Source organism: Panthera leo, chromosome F2, assembly GCF_018350215.1.
Source record: "Panthera leo isolate Ple1 chromosome F2, P.leo_Ple1_pat1.1, whole genome shotgun sequence".
In the NCBI taxonomy this organism is placed as follows: domain Eukaryota; kingdom Metazoa; phylum Chordata; class Mammalia; order Carnivora; family Felidae; genus Panthera; species Panthera leo.
Genome location: NC_056695.1, coordinates 17,117,229 through 17,137,650, shown reverse-complemented (window position 1 = coordinate 17,137,650; position 20,422 = coordinate 17,117,229). Strand labels below are relative to the sequence as shown.

General features: G+C 40.2%; 2 protein-coding genes across 3 annotated transcripts in view; one reads left to right on the top strand and one right to left on the bottom strand.

Annotated features, from left to right (window-relative positions):
* Nucleotides 1-20,422, top strand: part of CRH (corticotropin releasing hormone) — a 317,204-nt gene that overhangs the window by 34,230 nt on the left and 262,552 nt on the right. The gene's annotated exons all lie outside the window — the stretch shown is intronic.
* Nucleotides 18,685-20,422, bottom strand: part of ADHFE1 (alcohol dehydrogenase iron containing 1) — a 32,414-nt gene continuing 30,676 nt past the window's right edge. The window contains exon 14 of the mRNA XM_042923212.1: nucleotides 18,685-19,852. Coding sequence (XP_042779146.1) covers nucleotides 19,769-19,852 — 84 coding nt within the window. The 3' untranslated portion in view covers nucleotides 18,685-19,768. The remainder of the gene's footprint in view (nucleotides 19,853-20,422) is intronic.

Sequence of the window (20,422 nt, the reverse complement as noted above, 5' to 3'; positions counted from 1 at the left end):
TAGCAAGTTTGCTGACGAGGACCTGCAGGATCAACACTTGGGGGCGAAGTGAAGGAAGTGGGGTCAGCCAGAGGTAGCTGCTGGGCTGCCATGTGGTCCCAACAAGGAATTTGGCCAACCCCACGAAGGAACTTTGAACCTGGGCAGCCTTCAGAGTTACCCAAACTGGTTCAAGTTAGTTGGTCAGGCCTCCTAATTGACTACCTATTGACTGGCACTGGTTGGAGGCCACCTTGGGAAGGGCATGATCTTGGGCAATGTAGTTCTTCCCAGTGGAGGACAAGCTCTGGTGCGAAGTCAGCTGTGAGCTGTCAGCCACCAATACTAAGCAGCTGGGGGAAGAGTGTGTTGGTCCAGGAGAATCTGGGTGGCAACCACAGTATGCACTATGGATCAGGACCTAAGTTTTGAAACTGAAGTGTGATATTTAAGGGAAATGTTAAATGACTCTTGTCCCTTTTCTTTTTTTTTTTTTTTTTTTAAATTTTTTTTTTTCAACGTTTTTTATTTATTTTTGGGACAGAGAGAGACAGAGCACGAACGGGGGAGGGGCAGAGAGAGAGGGAGACACAGAATCGGAAACAGGCTCCAGGCTCCGAGCCATCAGCCCAGAGCCTGACGCGGGGCTCGAACTCACGGACCGCGAGATCGTGACCTGGCTGAAGTCGGACGCTTAACCGACTGCGCCACCCAGGCGCCCCCTCTTGTCCCTTTTCTGATACCAGAGGACTGTACAGTCTCTCAGTTCCTTCAAGGTGGCTCTCAACCCATAATGTTCCCCCATTTTACACTGAGCCACTAGAACAGCACTGTCCCATAGAAATATAATTCTAGCCACATATGTAATTTAAAACATTAAAGTAGTCGCACTTAAACAGTTCAAAGATATAAGTGAAATTAACTTTAACAATATATGGGTTAAAAAAAATTATTTTAGGGAGAGAGTGCACAAGCAGGGCAGAGAGAGAGAGAGAGAGAGAGAGAGAGAGAGAGAATCTTAAGCAGATTCCACACTCAGCATAGAGCCCAATGCAGGGGCTCTATCCCATGACCCTGGGATCATGACCTGAGCTGAAATCAAGAGTTGGATGCTCAACTGAGCCACCCACACACCCCAATAATATATGTTATTTAACCTCAAAGATCCAAGATATTATCTTTTTATTATATAATCAATATAATAATCCTAATGACATATATTATTTTTTTATGCTAAGTCTTCAAAATCTGGTACGTATTTTACACCTATATTACAGCACGTTTCAACTTGGACTGGTCACACTTCAAGAGCTCAATAGCCATGTGTAGCTAGTGGTCACCATATCAGACAACACAGGTTCTCGACCTGCCAAATCTCCCCTGGCTCTTGGGCTTTGCACTTGACATTCTCAGTTTCAGCATCACTTTTACTGGAAGATTCCTGAGGCAGGTCAGGGGTCTGGACTTCACTGTAGCACTACACTGAGTAGTGATGGATTGTTTCTTTGTCTGCCTGCCTCCAAAAAGCTGTGTGCCCTATTCATTGTGTTAACTCCAGTGCCCAATGCAGTGTTGGGCACAGAGTAAGTTCTCAGTATAGCCACACTCTATTTGTATATAATTTGGGAGTTGGGAGGCTAATAGGGGCCTGGATTTTTCTCTCTTTCTCCTCTTCAAGACTTCCAACAATATCAGGATTGATAGAGACATATCTGGAGCTTCCTCTGGGAATCCAGCTGAACTTGAGACAATGTACCCTGGGTGACATTAGGAGGCTTTACCTAACAGAAATGAACTGAACAGTCCTTTGCAGAGGGCAGTATCATTTTCCTTTTGTTGCTTTCCTTTCCATTTGTTCTTTCATTTTCCATTTCTTTACAAAAGCCCCCAAATTAAAGACTGAACATGCATGAAAAGCCACAAAATGCAGAAGTGATGGTGACAATAGGTAACTCACTGCAGTGGAAAATAAAAAGGGTGAGGGGTGGGAAGACTGTTGAGACTTCCCAAACATAGTAATCTCCTGGCAGTAGAGCTTGAACTTCAAGTGATGTGGATTCCTGAAAACTCATAGCGGGTGTTGCCTGATCTCCTCCCTCTGAAATGTGTTGCTTTCCTCTTTGGTGATGATGACTTACTTGCTATGTTAAATGCTTGAGCTGTTGTGTGAGTATAGCTTTTTTTTTTTTTCTTCTTCTTTAAGAGAGAATTTGGCAAGGGGTGCCTGGGTGGCTCAGTGGGGTAAGTGTCTGACTCTTGGTTTCGTCTGACTCTTGTTTTAGGCTCAGGTCATGATCTCATGGTTCATGAGTTCGAGCCCGGAGTTGGGCTCTGTGTTGGAACCTGCTTGGGATTCTGTCTTCCTCTCTCTCTGCCCTCTCCCACTCACTGTCTTTCTCTCTCTCAAAAATAATTAAAGAAAAAGAATGTGGTAAAAATGTTTATGCTAAATAATGGAAACTCCCATATCCTCAATTATTTATTTATTTATTTATTTATTTATTTATTTATAAATTTTATTTATTTATTTATTTTGAAAGAGAGAAAATGAGAGTGGGAGAAAGGCAGAGAGAGGGAAAATCCCAAGCAGGCTCTGCAGTGTCAGTGCAGAGCGTGATGCGGGCTAGAACTCCAGAACCGCAAGATCATGACCTGAGCTCAAGTTGGATGCTGAACTGACAGAGCCACCCAGGCATCCCCCCTCCATATCTTAAATTAAAAACAAAACAAAACAAAACAAAACTTTTCATTGTGAATAATTTTAAGCATATGAAAAAGTGAAGAATGTATTATAAGGAACTCCCAGATTCCCATCACCAAGCTTTTACAATGATCAACTCATGGCCCATCTTTTTTTTCATCTGTATCTCTGTCCACTCCCCCCATTTATTGTATTTGGAAACCAATTCCAGATATCAATATATCTGAGGTATCATATATCTCATCTGCAAATATTTAAGCATGCTGCATCTGAAAGAGTTTTCTTTCTTTCTTTCTTTTTTTGTTTTTACTTAGAAAAACGACTTTGCCTTCCCTTGCTACCTCTGGTTTTTTGGTGAGATCAGAATTGCAAATCAAGTCTCTATGCTCAACTTTATGGTACATTCTTAGGTATTTAAGTGGCTGGCGAGTTAATGACATGAGCAACCAGAGTTGCTATTAGCTCTTGACTTATGAAGCCACATGTTCAGCTTGTATGACGGATGTCATTAACATCGGGCGTGGCGGGCTCATTCATCTGTCTCTGCCCAGCGCTCTTCAGTCATGAACCACTCAACAGATGGGGGATTTCATGGCCACAAATGGAATTGTTTATCCTCTCATTGTTCCCGTGTCAGCACTCAAACTAAATCCATTACCCACCAATAAAAAGATCAGCCTGCTGCCAATTCAGCCATGGAAGGAACCAAGCTATGTTGAAGGGATTTAGAGTTTTAGAGGGGATAAAAAAGTAATAAGCCCCATAAAAGTTAAGACCCTAGAGAAGAGTTTGAGTCTCTCATTCTAAAGCTGAAGGTTTTAAGAGATTTAAAAGGGAAGGCCTAGAAACTCAATCTTTTCTGTAACATAAAACATACTCTAGAGACCTCTAATTATAAATAGTGCATAGCTTTTATTGTGTGTTGATGGCTTTATTTCATTAAAAAAATCAAAAGCACTCAAATTGGGCTTTGAAGAAAAAGGAAATGTCAGATTCATAATGGAAAAGCTGCTAAGATGTTAATGGTGTTACTAATGGTAGGAAGATTTTCTTTTGTGTGGGTAAATAGTTGTCTGTTCTTTACAAAGTTGTCCCTCATTGGCCTAGCTAGGGGGTTCTCTGTGCATTGCTCTGTAAGAGGGGGGCTCCTAAATTCTGTGGACCCCCCCCCCCCAGGCTACCCTCCCAGTATTCTCAATGGACCAGGACTTTAAAAGACATCCTAGAATACTTTTTGCTTCTTGCCAGGTTGTTTTTATATCAGGATATAAATGGGCAAGAGATATCAGTTCTACTGCTTGTTCATTGTAGCTGAGGGTCTGGGACATGCAGTCTTTGCATTTATTTACTTGAAAAGTTCAAGACTTTGGCCAATGAAAAGTCAGATTGTCTGAGTAGGAAAAAAATCAGGCTAATTGTTTCATGTTCTCCTTTCCATTCTTTTCTGCCAAGTTATCCATGACTTACTGCTGTCATGCTAAGTGATAAGGATCTAGAGATGATTAGGACAAAGTCTTTTACCCTCTGTTAACAGATTAAAGGGGGAGATAGACAAGGAAATACATGATTGCACAAAGAATAAGATGTATTTAAGAACAACAAGAAACAGTGATAAGTAGAGGCACACAGAGAATATCATGGGAATTTGGAGGAGACCCCTAGGGAGGAGGGTGATGCGGCAGTGAAGTGTCCATGTGGAGACAGGAGTCTGGGCAGGGAGGCAGGGGCAGCCTTGCCTGCTTGATATGGAGTGTGTGCCCTCTCTTGAAGGACATGAGAAGCCACTGAAGGATTTTAATTAAAGGAAAGACATGGTCAGACAATTTGTGTTTTATAAAAACTACCCTGGGGGTAGTGTGGGAAATGGATTGCAGGGGGTTAAGAAATGGAGGCAGGGAAACCATTAAGAAGGTGATTGCTGTAATCCAAGTGAAAGGTGGTAGGCCTGAGCCAAGGGGGTTGTGTATGTGTTTGGGGTGAAGAGGAAGGTATAATAAGTTGGTTGTAATAGGAAAGTTGTTGAAATGACAACACTGAAAAATATGTAAAGTGCTTAGAGTAGAACTTGTACAACCTACACTCAGTTAATGTTAACTCCTATTTCTTTTTCCTCTTTGGGAATGAGTATTTCCTAGTGGTCATAGCATAGCCCAGAGTAAGAACAGGGAGAGGGGTAGGAGGAGAGGGAAAATTAGGGAATGGGAAGGAAGAAAGGACACTGTAGTGAGAATACAGTTCTCCGCAGTGTCTCCTAGAGTCTCTGCCCTGCAGGAAACCTTACCTGTGGATGAGTCTCTATGAAGAAGGAGAGGTGAACTTGGTGTTGGAGATCTTGTGAGATGGTGGGAGTTTTGGAAACCCTGTGGTCAAAGTTACTTGGAAAGGAAAGCCTACCATGGGCTCAGCCGTTCCTTAGCCGTTGTGGCTGAGCCCTTCTATTCCATGAAGCTGTGTGCGAAGGATTTACTTTTCTTTCTGGATGACCAGCTCCTGCCATCTTTTTTTTTTTTGTTGTTGTTGTTCTGATATTCCATAATATTGCTGTCCCTTTCTTTATATTTGATAGTTTTTAGTCACTGTTACCCAGCACAATTGTGCAAACTGACCAGGCTGGCTGAGGTAGGTATATGATTGGGCTTAAGGAACTCTTTCTACTTCTGGAAAGTAGAAAGTACTTTCTACTAGAAACTTCTATATAAGATATGTCAAACAGTGTTAGATTTGTCCAAGAAACCAGGAATATGGCTTCCTTCCTCCTTCCCTCACTCCTATCTACTTCCTTCTTTCTTTCCTTCCTTTCTTTCATTTAGCCATCCAATCAATAAATATTATTGAGCTGCTCTAACACTTGTGAGATATTTTACTAACTGGGGCTGTGGCTTGCTTCTTCAGGAACCAAGCTACAAATATGCTGATCTGTTTCTCCTGCTGGATTATTAGCTCCTTCAGGGGCAGGGGACTCTCTCCTATCCATCTTTGTATCCCCAGAACCTGGCACAGGATTTGGCACTGAGTGGTTGTTAAGAACAAGATCTGTGTTGGGGCACCTGGGTGGCTTAGTCGGTTGAGTGTCCGACTTCAACTCAGGTCATGGTCTTGTGGTCCATGAGTTTGAGCCCTGTGTCAGGCTCTGTGCTGACTGCTCAGAGCCTGGAGCCTGCTTTGGATTCTGTGTCTTCTTCTCTCTCTGCCCCTTTCCCGTTTATGCTCTCTCTCTCTTTTTTCAAAAATAAAGAAACATTAAAAAATTTTTTTTAAGAACAAGATCTGTGTCTATGTTCAAATTACTTGCTACCATTTGCTAGCGGTATGTCCTTGGTCAATTATACAGCTCTCTGAGGCTTGATATTATCATCTGTAAAATGGGGATAATAGTAATATCTACCTCATCAGGCTGTTTTGAGCAATTAAATGACATAACACACCTAAAGCACTTACAGTGCCTGGCACATAAGGGTTCAACCATGTTGTCAATATTAGGTTTCTAGTCAATATTATTGAACTAGTTGCCTAGCACTTAGTGTAAATCTGCTAATTTGCATGTAAGTTGGGGCAAGACAATTTACCCCTTGGAGTCCCTATTTTTTTTTTTAAGTTTATTCATTTATTTGGTGGGTGTGGGAGGGAGAGAAAGAGAGGAAGAGAGAGAATCCCAAGCAGACTCTACACTGCCAGTGTGGAGCCCAACGAGAGAAGGGACTCCAACTCACAAACCGTGAGATCATGACCAGAGCCGAAATCAAGAGTTGGTTGCCTAACCAACCAAACCACCCAGGTGCCCCTGCAGTCTCTTTATTTTTTATTTTTTTAATTTCATTTTTTTATTTTTTAAAATTTACATCCAAATTAGTTAGCATATAGTGCAACAATGACTTCAGGAGTAGATTCCTTAGTGCCCCTTACCCATTTAGCCCATCCCCCCCACAACCCCTCCTGTAACCCTCAGTTTGTTCTCCATATTTATGAGTGGCTTCTGTTTTGTCCCCCCTCCGTGTTTTTATATTATTTTTGTTTCCCTTCCCTTACGTTCATCTGTTTTGTCTCTTAAAGTCCTCATATGAGTGAAGTCATGTGATTTTTGTCTTTCTCTGACTGGCTAATTTCACTTAGCATAATACCCTCCAGTTCCATCCACGTAGTTGCAAATGGCAAGATTTCCTTCTTTTTGATTGCCGAGTAATACACCATATCTTCTTTATCCATTCATCCATCAATGGACATCTGAACTCTTTCCATACTTTGGCTATTGTTTATAGTGCTGCTATAATCATGGGGGTGCATGTGTCCCTTTGAAACAACACACCTGTATCCCGTGGATAAATGTTTAGTAGTGCAATTGCTGGGTCATAGGGTAGTTCTATTTTTAGTTTTTTGAGGAACCTCCATACTGTTTTCCAGAGTGGCTGTACCAGCTTGCATTCCCACCAACAATGCAAAAGAGATCCTCTTTCTCCACATCCTCGTCAACATCTGTTGTTGCCTGAGTTGTTAATGTTAGCCATTCTGACAGGTGTAAGGTGGTATCTCATTGTGGTTTTGATTTGTATTTCCCTGATAATGAGTGATGTTGAGCATTTTTTCATGTGTCAATTGGCCAACTGGATGTCGTCTTTGGAGAAGTGTCTATTCATGTCTTTTGCCCATCTCTTCACTGGATTATTTGTTTTTTGGGTGTTGAATTTGATAAGCTCTTTATAGATTTTGGATACTAACCCTTTATCTGATATGTCATTTGAAAATATCTTCTCCCATTTTGTCGGTTGCCTTTTAGTTTTGCTGATCCCTGGAGTCTCTTTAAAAGAAATCTTTAAAAGGTTTCTTTGAAAATGGAAATTATAATACCTGCATGGGTACCTTAACAGGATTATAATGAATAGAGAAGATTGCTTTTTCTATTAATTACAAAAATAACCAGCTCCAATAAATTATCTAAGCATAAACATCAGAGAATAATAAAAGCTACTATGTTATTATATTATTTTTAAAAGATGACGGATTCTTTCAGTTTGTAAAGAGCACCTACAAAACTCTACAGCTAACCTTACAGTAATGTGAAAGTCTGGATGCTTTTCCCCTGGGATCAGGAACAAGGCAAGGATATCTGCTGTCACTCCTCTCACTGCTCTCACTCTTACTCAACATAGAACTGGAAGTTCTAGCCAGTGCAATCAAGCAAGAAAAGCATAAAAAAGACATACTTATTAACAATGAAGAAATAAAACTGTCCCTATTTGCAGATGACATGATTGCCTATGTAGAAAATCTCAAGGAATCTACAAAAAAAAACAACAAATAAAACCCCCAAACTTCTAGAATTAATTAGTGAGTTCAGCAGTGTTGCAGAATATAATATAAATGTGCAAAAATCAATCACAGATATATATACCAATGATGAACATGTGGAAACAGAAATTTTAAAACACACCATTTATAATTGATGCAAAGGAAATGAAATACTTAGGTATAAAAGTAACAAAACATGCCTAGGGACTATGTCTTAAAAATTACAAATGCTGATGAAATGAAATGCTGATCTAAATAAGTGGAGTAACACATTGTGTTTGTGGATTGAAAGAATATACTAAAGATGTCAGGTCTCCCTGAATTATCAATAGGTTTCACACAATTCCTATTAAAGGCACAGTAGGATTTTTTGTTGGGATAGGCAAGCTTACTGTAAAATTTATATTGAAAGGTACATGACATACAATAGCTATAGCAATTCTGAGAAGGAAGGATAAAATAGGAATCATCTTAACCAATACTAAGGTCTATTCTATAGCTATAGTGATCAAAACTATGGCATTGGTGAAGAGATAGACATATAGAACAGGATAGAGAACACAGAAGTAGACCCATACACATATGCCCAATTGATTTTTGATAAAGGCGGAAAAAAAAAAAACAAAACCAATGGAGGAAAGATCATCTTTTCAATATATGGTGCTGGAGCAAGTGAACATGTATAAGGAATGAAAAGCAAACCCTCGGGGCGCCTGGGTGGCTCAGTCAAAGCATCCGACTTCATCTCAGGTCATGACTCATGGTTTGGTGTGTGGGTTCGAGCCCTGCATTGGGCTCTATGCTGACAGCTCAGAGTCTGAAGCCTGCTTCAGATTCTGTGTCTCCCTCTCTCTCTGCACCTCCCCCACTCGTTCTCTCTCTCTCTCTCTCTCTCTCTCTCTCGCACTCTCAAAAATAAATAAACATTAAAAAAAAAAGGAAACCTCAACCTAAGTTTCATACCTTATACAAAAATTAACTCAAAATGGATCATGGACTTAAATATAAAACCACAACTTTTAGGAAAAACTTAGGCTAAAATCATAGATCTAGATCTGTGGCTAGTCAGAGTTCTTAGACATGACACCAAAAGCATGATGCATAAAAGGAAAAAATGATACATTGGACCTAATCAAATTAAAATTTTTTGCTCTGTGAAAAAGCATCCTGTAAGAAGATGAAAAGACAAGCAATAGACTGGGAGGAAATATTTGCAAACCTTGTATTTGACCAAAGACTTGTATCTGGAATATATAAAGAATTTTCAAAACTTAACAGTAAAAACATAAACAATCCAATTAGAAAATAGGCAAAAGACATGAACAGACATTTACCAAAGAGGATATACAGATGGCAAATCAGCACTTGAAAAGATGTTCAACATCATTAGCCACTGGAGAAATGCAAATGAAAACGGCAAGGAGAGCTCACGGCATGCCTACCCAAATGGCTAAAACAAAAAATAGTTGTAACAGCAAATGCTGGTAGGATGTGGGGAAACTCACACGTTTCTGGTGGGAATGTAAAATGGTGCAGCCCCCTGAAACAGTTTGGCAGTTTCTTATGTAACTAAACAAGTGGTTACCATATGGCCCTCTTAGACATTTAACCCAGAGAAATGAAAACTTGTGTTCATCCAGAAACCTGTGCACAATTGTTCATAGCAGCTTTATTTGTAATAGCCCCAAGTTGGAATCAATCAAAATGTCCTTCAGTGGCTGAATAGTTAACAAACTGGCACATCCACACCACGGAATACAACTTAGTAATAAAGAAGAAGGAACTATTGGTAGACACCGCAACCTGGGTGAATCTCCAGAGAATTATGCTTAGTGGGAAAAAAGCCAACCTCAAAAGGTTTCATGACTCAAACGTACAAAATTATGGAAATAGGAAATAGATCAGTAGTTGCCAGGGATTGGAGAGGGAGAGAAGTGGCTATGGCTCCAAAAGGGAAGCACAGGGCATCCTTGTGATGGAACTGTTCCAGATGTGGCCTGTAATGGTAGTCACGTGAATCTGCACATAACACTTGATAGAACTAAGCACATACACAAACGAGTTCATGTAAAATTGGTGACATTGAGTAAGGTGCAAGGAGTGTATCAATGTCAATTTCCTGGTTGTGATATTATACTACAATTGTGCAAGGTGTTACCATTGGGAGAAACTGGGTGACAGTATATGGGATCTTACTTCTTTCAGTTGCATGTGAATCTACAATTATTTCCAAATAAGAATTTTAAAAAAGGTACAGAGAAAGATGAAAAATATTAGATTATTTATAATTATCTTTTTTTATTCTATAATTGTTATCAGTAACCACTTAATCTAACTTCTTGTCCAAGTGACCGATCTGTAATACAGATCTGTCTGTGGCATACCAGCCAGGCCCTGATGGTCTTCTACCACCTTTCTGAATACATTCCAAGTTCCAACAAGGCACCAGACTTGAGCCATGTTTACTTCTTCAGCCTCAGCTTACCACCTCTTGCCTTGCATGTGACACTCCAGCAATACTGAATTGTTGAAAATTTTCTGCACACCCTATTTTTACTCTGTGCTGTCTGTCATTCCTGCTGTTTATGTTACTTGGAATGTCTCTGTGACTTCCTACTTCTCATCTAATTCCGACTTTCCTTCAAGGTTCAACACAGGAGTCACCTCCTTCATGAAGCCTTTGTGAACTGTGTGTGTGTGTGTGTGTGTGTGTGTGTGTGTGTGTGTAATTATAACCTTAACTCCCTGTGGTTTGAATCAGTCTTGGCTTAGTGTTGCATTTAGCAAAAGTATCACAGCAAAAGTCTGACATGCAGAAATAATTTTAAAACAATCTATATCATTACTGCCATCTCCCAAGAAACTCCAAAAGGGGTTCCATTCATAACACAGAGCCAAACTTTAAAAACAAACCACTCTCCTTCCCCTCTTTACCTTCCAGGGCCTTGCTTGTTAGCTGCCCATAATCTCTCCCTCTCTGCTCACCTCCCCCAAGACTCTCTACACTCAGCTTGCCACATCAAGGTTTTCCTTCTCTTTCCTGCCTCTTGACTAATTACTTTCTTTTCTGCCACTGGCTCTTAGCCCTTTCTCATGTAAATCCTTCAAGACTGTCATTTGCCAGCAAACCCTAGGTTACTAGGGTTACCATAACAAAATCTGCAGACTGGGTGGCTTAAACAACAGAATCTTATTTCCTCACAGTTCTGGAGGCCAGGAGTGCGAGATCAGGTGTCAGTAGGTCTGGTTTCTCCTGAAGCCTCTCTTCTTGGCCCACCTTTTCACTGTGTCCTCACATGGTCTTCTGTGTGCACGCATCTCTGCTGTTTCTTTTGTGTCCAAATTTCCTATTCTTATAAGGACCCAGTCAGATTGGATTAAGGGCCACACACATGACCCCTTTTAACCTTATACCTTTTTATGGGCCCTACCTTCAAATACAGTCTCATGCTGAGGGAATTAGGGCTTTAACATACGAATTCTGGGGAGACAATTAGTCAAGGGAGGCTGAGAATCCAAGCTAGCAAAGATAATATCCCTCCTGTTTGTCATAGGGAGCAATCGATGAAAATTTGAGAGCCTCTCCGTCTCTCTCCCTCCATAAAGTTAGGGAATATCTTTTTGTACTCAATTTTAAGTAAAAAAAATGAAATCTATAGATTTTGGTGTTTCAGGAGCATGACAGCCCTCCTGGCCAGTGCTCATTTCTGGGGAGCTCATCCGAAACCTTTTATCAAGGGTGTGAAAATTAATAAAAGGATATCTTGTTTAGAGTAGAGTTGGATGCCAGCAGGGGGTGCTCTTAGGCCCCACCACTTGTCAATTGCAGACCCAACAGGAAGAGCCAGATCTTGCAGTGGACACAGCTGTCCCAGCTGGAGGAAGAGATGCCCAGCCAATGAGAGACAGTCACAACTCAGCCAATGAAAAGCCACTATACCTTAAACTACCAGTTTACTCCAATGGGCTTTTTGTTTATAATCGCCCTCCCAACTTCCCTCTTCTCCTTTGTTCTGCCTACTTGCTTCTGTTTTTGCAGTAGTATGCTTGTCCTTGATCGTGATTCCCTGCTATTCCCAAATAAAACCATCTTTTGCTGGTAAAATAACTGGTTGTTATGGTTAATGGGGGCATGTGGTAATTAATTAATGTTCAATGTCAGCAAGAAGAGCCAGAACAGGGAGCCCTGTGGTGCCTCTCAGTGAGCAGCAGGACCACTGGGTTGTCTTTTTCTAACTGGATGTGAGTAGTCGTTCTTTTCTCCACTTTGACACTTTTGCCCTTGAAGCACATTTTGATTCTAATTTGTATCCAAGGAGCTACTGTACCAATAATTACATGCACTACTATGTATGTATTCACTCTTTCAACATTCCTTTCCTGTTAAAATGGAAACTTTTAACAACATAACTTTTTTTTAAGTTTATTTATTTATTTTGACACATAAAGGGAATGAGAGAGAAAAAGAGAATCCCAAGCAGGCTCCACACTATTAACACAGAGTCAGATGCAGGGCTCAAACTCACGAACTGTGAATTCATGACCTGAGCTGAAATCCAGTTGGACACTTAACTGAGCCACCTAGGTGCCCCCAACATAACTTTTAAAATAATAATATAACAAGGAGGATCTTTCCCTTTCTTTCTTTCTTTCTTTCTTTCTTTCTTTCTTTCTTTCTTTCTTTCTTTCTTTCTTTCTTTTTCTTTCTTTCTTTCTTTCTTTCTTTCTTTCTTTCTTTCTTTCTTTCTTTCTTTCTTCTTTCTTTCGAAGGCACAAGTGAATGAGGAGCAGAGAGAGGGAGAGGAAGAGAGAGAGAAGCAGGGCTCCCCTGATGTGGGACTCGAGCTCATGAACTGTAAGATCATGACCTGAACTGAAGTCAGATGCTTAACGACTGAGCCACCCAGGTGCGTTATTTTCTTTTTTAAACAGAGATAAGACAGAAGTTTTATCAGTCTGGTAACCTTGTAGCTGGGAGTTTTACATTCTTTAAAATAATTACACTGAAATGAAACTCAGTGTTCTGGTACTTTTTAATGGTCTCATCATGGTTGAAGCAAATACCATCAAGTCTAGAGTCATAAGCAAGCGTCTCCTTTCTGCTCAGGCTTTGATGGGTACATCCCGAAAGGTCTCAGCCTTGAAAATAAAGTGGAAACGAGAGGCAGAAGCTGTGTGGCGAGCCAGTCATGGTGGGGAGGAGATAGGACAGTGCTCAGGCATGGGTTCCCAGTCTGGTGAAGTCCTGAGGTAAGTTTCTGGGCGTTGTCCTGACTCTCCTCGGGGTTTCATGGTCTTGCCACACACTGGGTAGAACTAATTCCAGCTGAAATCTGAGCCCGCTAAATTTGAAATGTGAGAAAATTGCAATCCTCTCAAAGTGTGGTTCCTGGAGCAACAGCATTACCTGGGAACTAGTTAGAGATGCAGATTCTCACTCCCCACCCAGACCTATTGAAACAGAGACTCTGGGGACCCAGCCCAGCAACACATGTTTTACTAAGGCTTCCAGAAGCTTCTGATGTGTGCTGAAGGTTGAGACCACCACTGCTCTGTTTCTGTCACCACCTATGCCAAGAGGCTGCCAAACAGGCCCAAGTGCAGTTTAACTTTCCTTTACCAAATCAACTCAACCACAGACCCCTGGTTCCAACCCAGGTTGGCAGGATTTGAATTTCTGGGGAGATAGGAGGAAAAGACTGACCTAAAACTAGCGTCCCAGGTAATTCTTGTTCTGAGGGAAGTTTGTAAGCCCTTAGTACTCAACTGACATCGCTGCAGTGATCTGATAGTCAGCTGCTGGGGTAAAAGTCTTCCTGCAAGCTTAGCATTCAGGAAAGGGAAGAGAACTAACATTTACGAGCCAGGACAATGGGACTATGGGCTAGCCACTGTTCTAGACATGTAGCATATATTACTTCCTATTGCTGTTTATAACAACCCTATGAGGTAAAGTTTGTGCTCAGACAATCTAAGTGTTTACCCAAGGTTACTCAGTAACAAGCAGGGCTGGGATTCACCCCCAAGGTGGTTTTATTACCTCTAATGCCCTTCTGTGTGGCCACCAGCATGGGCAGCTCAACTTCTCTCTGACATGTCAAAGGCTTGCAGAATCTTCTTTTTCTTTTCCTTTTCCTTCTTCCCCTTTTAATAAAATAGAATCCTTTATTTCACAAGTACTTATGGGGTCCCTACTGTGTTCAAAGCACTGTGTTGTACACAAGTGTATACAGTATTTAAATACAATTTAAGAAGCTCTTAGACAACAGAAGGCACTTGGAAGGCAGTGAACTTGGTGGCTGGGAATGGAGGGTCAGGATGACCTTGGGATCAAGTGATAGTCTTACCCTTTACTAGCTGTGTGAAGTTGGCAGGTGGCGTGTGTGTGTGTGTGTGTGTGTGTGTGTGTGTGTGTGTGTGTGTGTTTATATAACTTAAGTCTTAGTTTCCTCATTTGTGCAAAAAGAACATAGCAGTGCCTCTCTCATAGTGGGTAAACCCTTGATAAAGGGCCTGCCACAGGTTGAGGGTGCATTAAATTGACTCAATAAATAAACTGTTAGTGTCTTTAGTTGATTATTATTGCCAGCTGTAGTAGATGCCCTAGTAAATTGGCTGCTGCATTTGATAAGAGTTGATATTGGTGTTTATAAAGTGACAATAATTTGGCTTAAAAATACTACAAAATGTCATGTTCCTATAATCATTCCTTAGCACCCCCAAATCACCCCTACCTGCAGAACCCCCATCCTCCTCTCCCCAAATCTGTGGTCTCCTTCCTCCTTTGGAAAACTGTTTTGTCAAGGTATCAAGCTATGTTTTGAGTATATAATAGTTAAAGGAGATGTGAAAAATGAAAGGAAATTAGCCTGTCCTTACTCAGGTGGCCACTCCAGCCTGGTAGTACTCTTTGGACATCTTTCCATTTATATGTTGCCTTACAAACATTCTTTTCTCATATGTAGTGCTTGGTATACCAATCACATGGGTCTCCAGTAAATGTTGCCAAAGCCACTGGGACCAATGTGCGTAATTGCAGAGATTAGAGAGGTTTTTGATGAGAGGAGCAACTTAGACCCTTGGGAGGGATCTCGGTGGAGATGGTTGTTGGTGTTGCCTCTTCCCAGTGCAGCAGTCCTTGCACTCACAGACCTGGATGGTTCTAGAACAACCTTATAGAAAAGGATATTTATATCCTCCCTTGGGTCTTTTTTCTTGGCCAGGAAAACTGGGAACCATGAATGTACTAACACAAACCTGTAGGTTTCGGGGCCCATGGAGGGTTCTAGAAGGAAAAAAAATGTGAGTAGCAAAAGCAGACTTGGTGGTCTACAGTTTCACTTAAAAAGCAATAATGTAACACTAAAGTAAGTTTCATAATTTTATTTGGGAATTTAAATCTGTATCTGTTCATGTGAACTGTTTAAGATATACTGACATGAAAGAAAAAAAAACCACAGGTGACTCTTGCAGGCCTGCACAAATAGCCCAGTACTGGTCGCGCATGTGAGCTCTGTTTCATTTCTTTCTGGTTTGCACTACTACTTGTTTTGAAGAGAAGATTGAAGGAGAGGGGAAACAAAGTTAAGACAACAGCGGAGTATAAATAATTTGACGGTGTGAATCAAAAGCCATAAAAATGCCCATATTCTAATTTTTTTTAATGTCTATTTATTTTTAAGAGAGAGAGAGAGACAGAGTGCTAGCAGGGGAGGGGCAGAGAGAGAGAGAGAGAGAGAGAGAGAGAGAAAGAGAGAGAGAAGCAGGCTCCAGGCTCCAAGTCAGTCAGCCCAGAGCCTGATGCGGGGCTTGAACTCACGGACCGTGAGATCATGACCTGAGTCAAAGTCATATGCCCAACCGACTGAGCCACCCAGGAGCCCCAAAATGCCCATTTTCTAATATAAAAAGCCAGCTTGGGGATTAACTAACCTAAGAAGTTAATTTAGAATATGAAAAAAGCCAAATATACATTATTCATTGCTATGTCATTGGTAGGAGTAAAAATTTGGAAGCAATCTTGATGCCCTATAATAAGGATAAATTATTAAATTTCTATTCAACAAAACATTGTGTACTTTTAAAAATAGTGATTGTGAAGATTATGTGGCAACATAGAAAATACTTAAAATGTCATCTCTCAAGGGAAAAGAGCTGAAAATTACACTACCCAAATGAAAAAGATGGAAAGGAAATACATCAAATGATAACAGCTGTGTTTGGGTAATGGCATGATGGTAGTTTTTTCTTTTGCGCTCATGATTATTTTAATCAGTTTTCCAATTTTATAAATTGGAAAACCAATTAAAAATACCCAAATTAAAAAGCCAATATTTAAAGCCAGAAAGAATGAAATGTGGTTACTTTAATGTTGACTGTTCCGCACAGAGCTTCATGAGGGATTTCACAGGGGACAAAATTGCAAACAGTTATTGCGATTTGTGGGGGGGTATGCATTTATTCCGAGTTGTTACGGTGGTTGGAAAGACAGTGGAATAATAGCAAGAGAAACTAGACCCTCCCACCCCCAGCTGCCAGTAATTCAATCTAGGGCTTCAAGAACCAATTTCTGCCCGTTCAAAATGCGGCTCATCCCTGGAGACTACCTCCTGCAGGCCATTGTGATAGTGATGGCGGGGATGTGGGCTGGCCTCTGCAACAGCTCCCAGAGGGTCAGGCGTTTGATGGAGGGCCTGGGCAGCTGTCTGGGCTTGGGGTTGCTGGTCATCAGAGACAAGGCAGCCTGTGCAATGTTGACCTGGAGGTGAACAGTCCTCTTTCTTATACCCACTCCCTGGAGGCAACAGTCCCTCATTAGGGTACAGTTTCTAATCCAAACAGCCATTAATCTTTCTCAGGGTCAAAAGGCCAGAAAAGCAAGTTTTGCTCTCTGTTTTGGTACTGTACTTGTCTGTCTTTTGCAAGAGCAGACTTACTTCACTGACCACTGGAAAACACCCCACAGCTGTGTCCACAGCTATGCAAAAATGCTGAGCCCAGCATGGACCCGGTGCACAGAGAAGGGATACAAGTGCAAACCAAATAGTCTGTTTATTGTGACCCTTGACAAAAAGGATAAACATGACGTACTTGAAACAAATTAGTATTCTGTAGCATAGGGAAGCGCAAGGATTTTAAGTGAAAATTCCACCATATATGATAGTTGACTGAAAGTGATATTATACAAACTTTTGAATAATATTCTTTTAATTTTTCTTGCCTTAGCAAGTAAATGAATCCAAATAAATAGAGCTATAACCCCTAACAACTTTTGGTCTTTTAAAGGTAATCAATAACAAAATAGGATTTGAATTAGAAAGATGCACTTAATTGTTGTCTCAGAAACATTAGAGTGTTTGGTTTACAGAAATGGGCTGACTTTCTTATCTCAGGCTCTTTTAATAGCCAGTAAGTCAAGAAACACATCTTTTCCATATTCTCAAAGTGTAAGGACCAGCACGATGGGTATAAAGATAAAAAACATGAAGCCTTCCTCAATCTGTTTCTTCATGCTTGACCTTTAAATCCTTCCTCTACAGAGTGATCATCACTGTGAATACCAAACACTTCTGGTGAGTCACATTTAGACATCTGGCTACTGATAGTAAAGGCAGAGAACGTTTAAGAGATAGAGAATTCATTTTTATGTCTCACACTATTTTACATTAAATTTCCCAAACTCAAAATTTCACATTAAGGATTAGGTAATACATAAAATCTAGTCGTAGCATATTCAAGCTGGAAGAGGCCTAGGTTGAATAAAGTAAAACTCAAGACAGACCAAGGGACTGGAGTGGAACCTAGGGCCTTTGACCCCTAGCCTAATGCTGTTCTAATGATACCACATCACTTTGTAGAATGTAAGAGTTCTAGAACTTACCTGGACTTTTTTTTTGGGGGGGGGTTGGGTTGGTGGGGAGACACATATATGTTTTTTTCTCTGCCAAATGTATTTTGAGACATTAACAACTTTTACTAAACTTTCCTGAAGGATTTCAGATTGGCAGAGAATTTAGCTGTATTCTGCCTCGTTCACACAGCTTCTGCTTTCAGAATCCATGATACTCTTGAAATGGAGGGAATTTTAGCTAGATGTGGTCTGCAAGGTATAACTGAAATTCTGTTGGCACTGTCCTATGCTTGCCTTTAGAGCACTTGATATAAATTTGAATGTCCTATAGGAATTAAAACTATATCTTAATGATACCGTTTCTAAGTCAAAAATATATGCACACATATAATATATATAATAAAAAACATCTACCAAATTTTTAACAGTGGCTATCTTTTGGATGGTTCAATATTAACAAATATTTTCTTTTGTGTTTACCAGTTTTGGGTACCAAATGTATTTTATGTTTATAATTAGAGAAAACTCTAGAAACATTATTTCAATGTTATTTAAAAGATCTCAAGGACATAAAGACTTTTATACAGATAAAGTGGGCCTGGTCAGGCTGAATGGCACAGTAATGCACTTCTTTTCCATTTTTAAAAATCCTGATGTAATTATATATAGCATTACTTATTTGATTAAAACTTTAATTCAGCTTAAAACACAAATAAATCCACAAGGGCACTGAGATCCAGACTGCCAAAGACTTGAGCAGGCAAAAAACATCAGTGTGGTTACCTTTGTGAGGCGAAATGAGCCGTAGAAGTTTCTGTAGGCTGGGATTGACAGAGAGGCAAATGATCATGCTACTTAGATTCTACTGGCAAGGCTGAAGTCTATTAACTACAACACTGCTTGCTTTTGAATTAATTTATTCTGAGCACCAAAAACATTTTTCCAAAGAGGGAATTACCATGTAGGGTGTTAGTGTTTTTCTCCAAAGAACAATTTGTTTATTTACCACAGGATCAGTCTCTCATATTTTACCTCTTTGGATCTGCTTTAATCTTTAAGTATTAGTTACTAGTATTTTCATAAATTAAGATGAATCTGACCTAAAACAATAAAATGATATTTCTCTCTTTTCTCTGGTCCTTTTAAAATGAGAAAATATGTGCTTATAACAAATCCAAACAATACAGATGTTTATAAAATAAAAAGGGGAAGTATAAAATATAAGGTGAATATTTTCTCTTAATTTTCTGTACCCCAAATTCTATTTCTCTAGTGATAACTTTTGTTATTTTGATGTGTATCATTCTTCTTCCTATATATAGACAAATACTTATGTATAATTAAAAAGTAAAAATCAGACCATGCAAATATTTAATTGTTCTGCTTTTTTCCAACTTAGCAGTATATCATGGGCATATTTCCAATATGTTTATCTCATTCTTATTGATAGCACTATAATATTCCATTACTTAATATACTCTGATTTATTTATCTGTATACTATTAATGAATATTTAGGTTCTTTCGGATTTTTTATTAGAGTGCTGCCAGAAACATCCTTGCCATCTTCCTTAACACACTTGTGCTCATATTTCTATAGGCTCAATTTCTAGACTAGGGATTACTGGGCACGGGATATGTGCATTTATGTTTTTGATAGATACTGAGCTTTTGCCCATTTTATAAATAGAGCAGTTGAAATCTGTGTGGTTTGGGGCAGGAACATGAATGCTGATGTCTAGCCCAAGGTCCAACATAGTGGGCATTCTTCCACTGTTTACAGAAGTAGTTTGACTTTGAGCATTAGGGAATCTTCTGCAGGAGAAACTTATTATCACATTCAGATTGGTAACAGGTATGTCATGTGTGGAAATAAAAAGACAAAGTTCTGGCTAGCTTGGCTTCTGTTGTCAGGACTGTGATGGCCAGTGGTAATTCTTTCAGTGAGAATGAAAATTAATACAGTTTCATTGAAGCTTCAAACAGAGCAGACAGGTCCTCTTCTGACTGAGGGCGTGGTGCAAGCTTGGTGACCCTTTCCTGAAACAGTAAACAAAAGCAGTTACCCAGGGCTTTGAAAAGACAGTTTGTAAAAGGTACTAGGTTATGTAAATTAACTTGGCCATAAGAAACAATGACTTGATAATAGTTATATCTTTGAAATCATATTTTGGGGCACCTGGGTGGCTTAGTCAGTGAAGCATCTGACTCTTGGTTTTGGCTCAGGTCGTGATCTCACGGTTTCATGGTTCAAGCCCTGCATCAGGCTCCACACTGACAGTGTGGAGTCTGCTTGGGATTCTCTCTCAATCTCAATCTCTCTCTCTCTCTCTCTCTCTCTCTTTCTCTCCCCCCTCCCTCCCTCCCTCTCTCTCTCCCCCTCCCTCCCTCCCTCTCTCTCTCCCCCCTCTTTCTCTCTCTCCCCCTCTCCCACTCACGCTGTCTCTGTTTCTCTCATAAATAAACTTAAAAAAAATCCCATTTCTTGTTTGCCCTATTCTAGCTGATCCCCAAGTCAGAAGTTTATCAAATGACACCTCTCCCACAAAGCCTTCAAAAGCCATTATGCTTACGTTCTGGCAATAGCCTGCCCAAAGTATAGAACCAAAT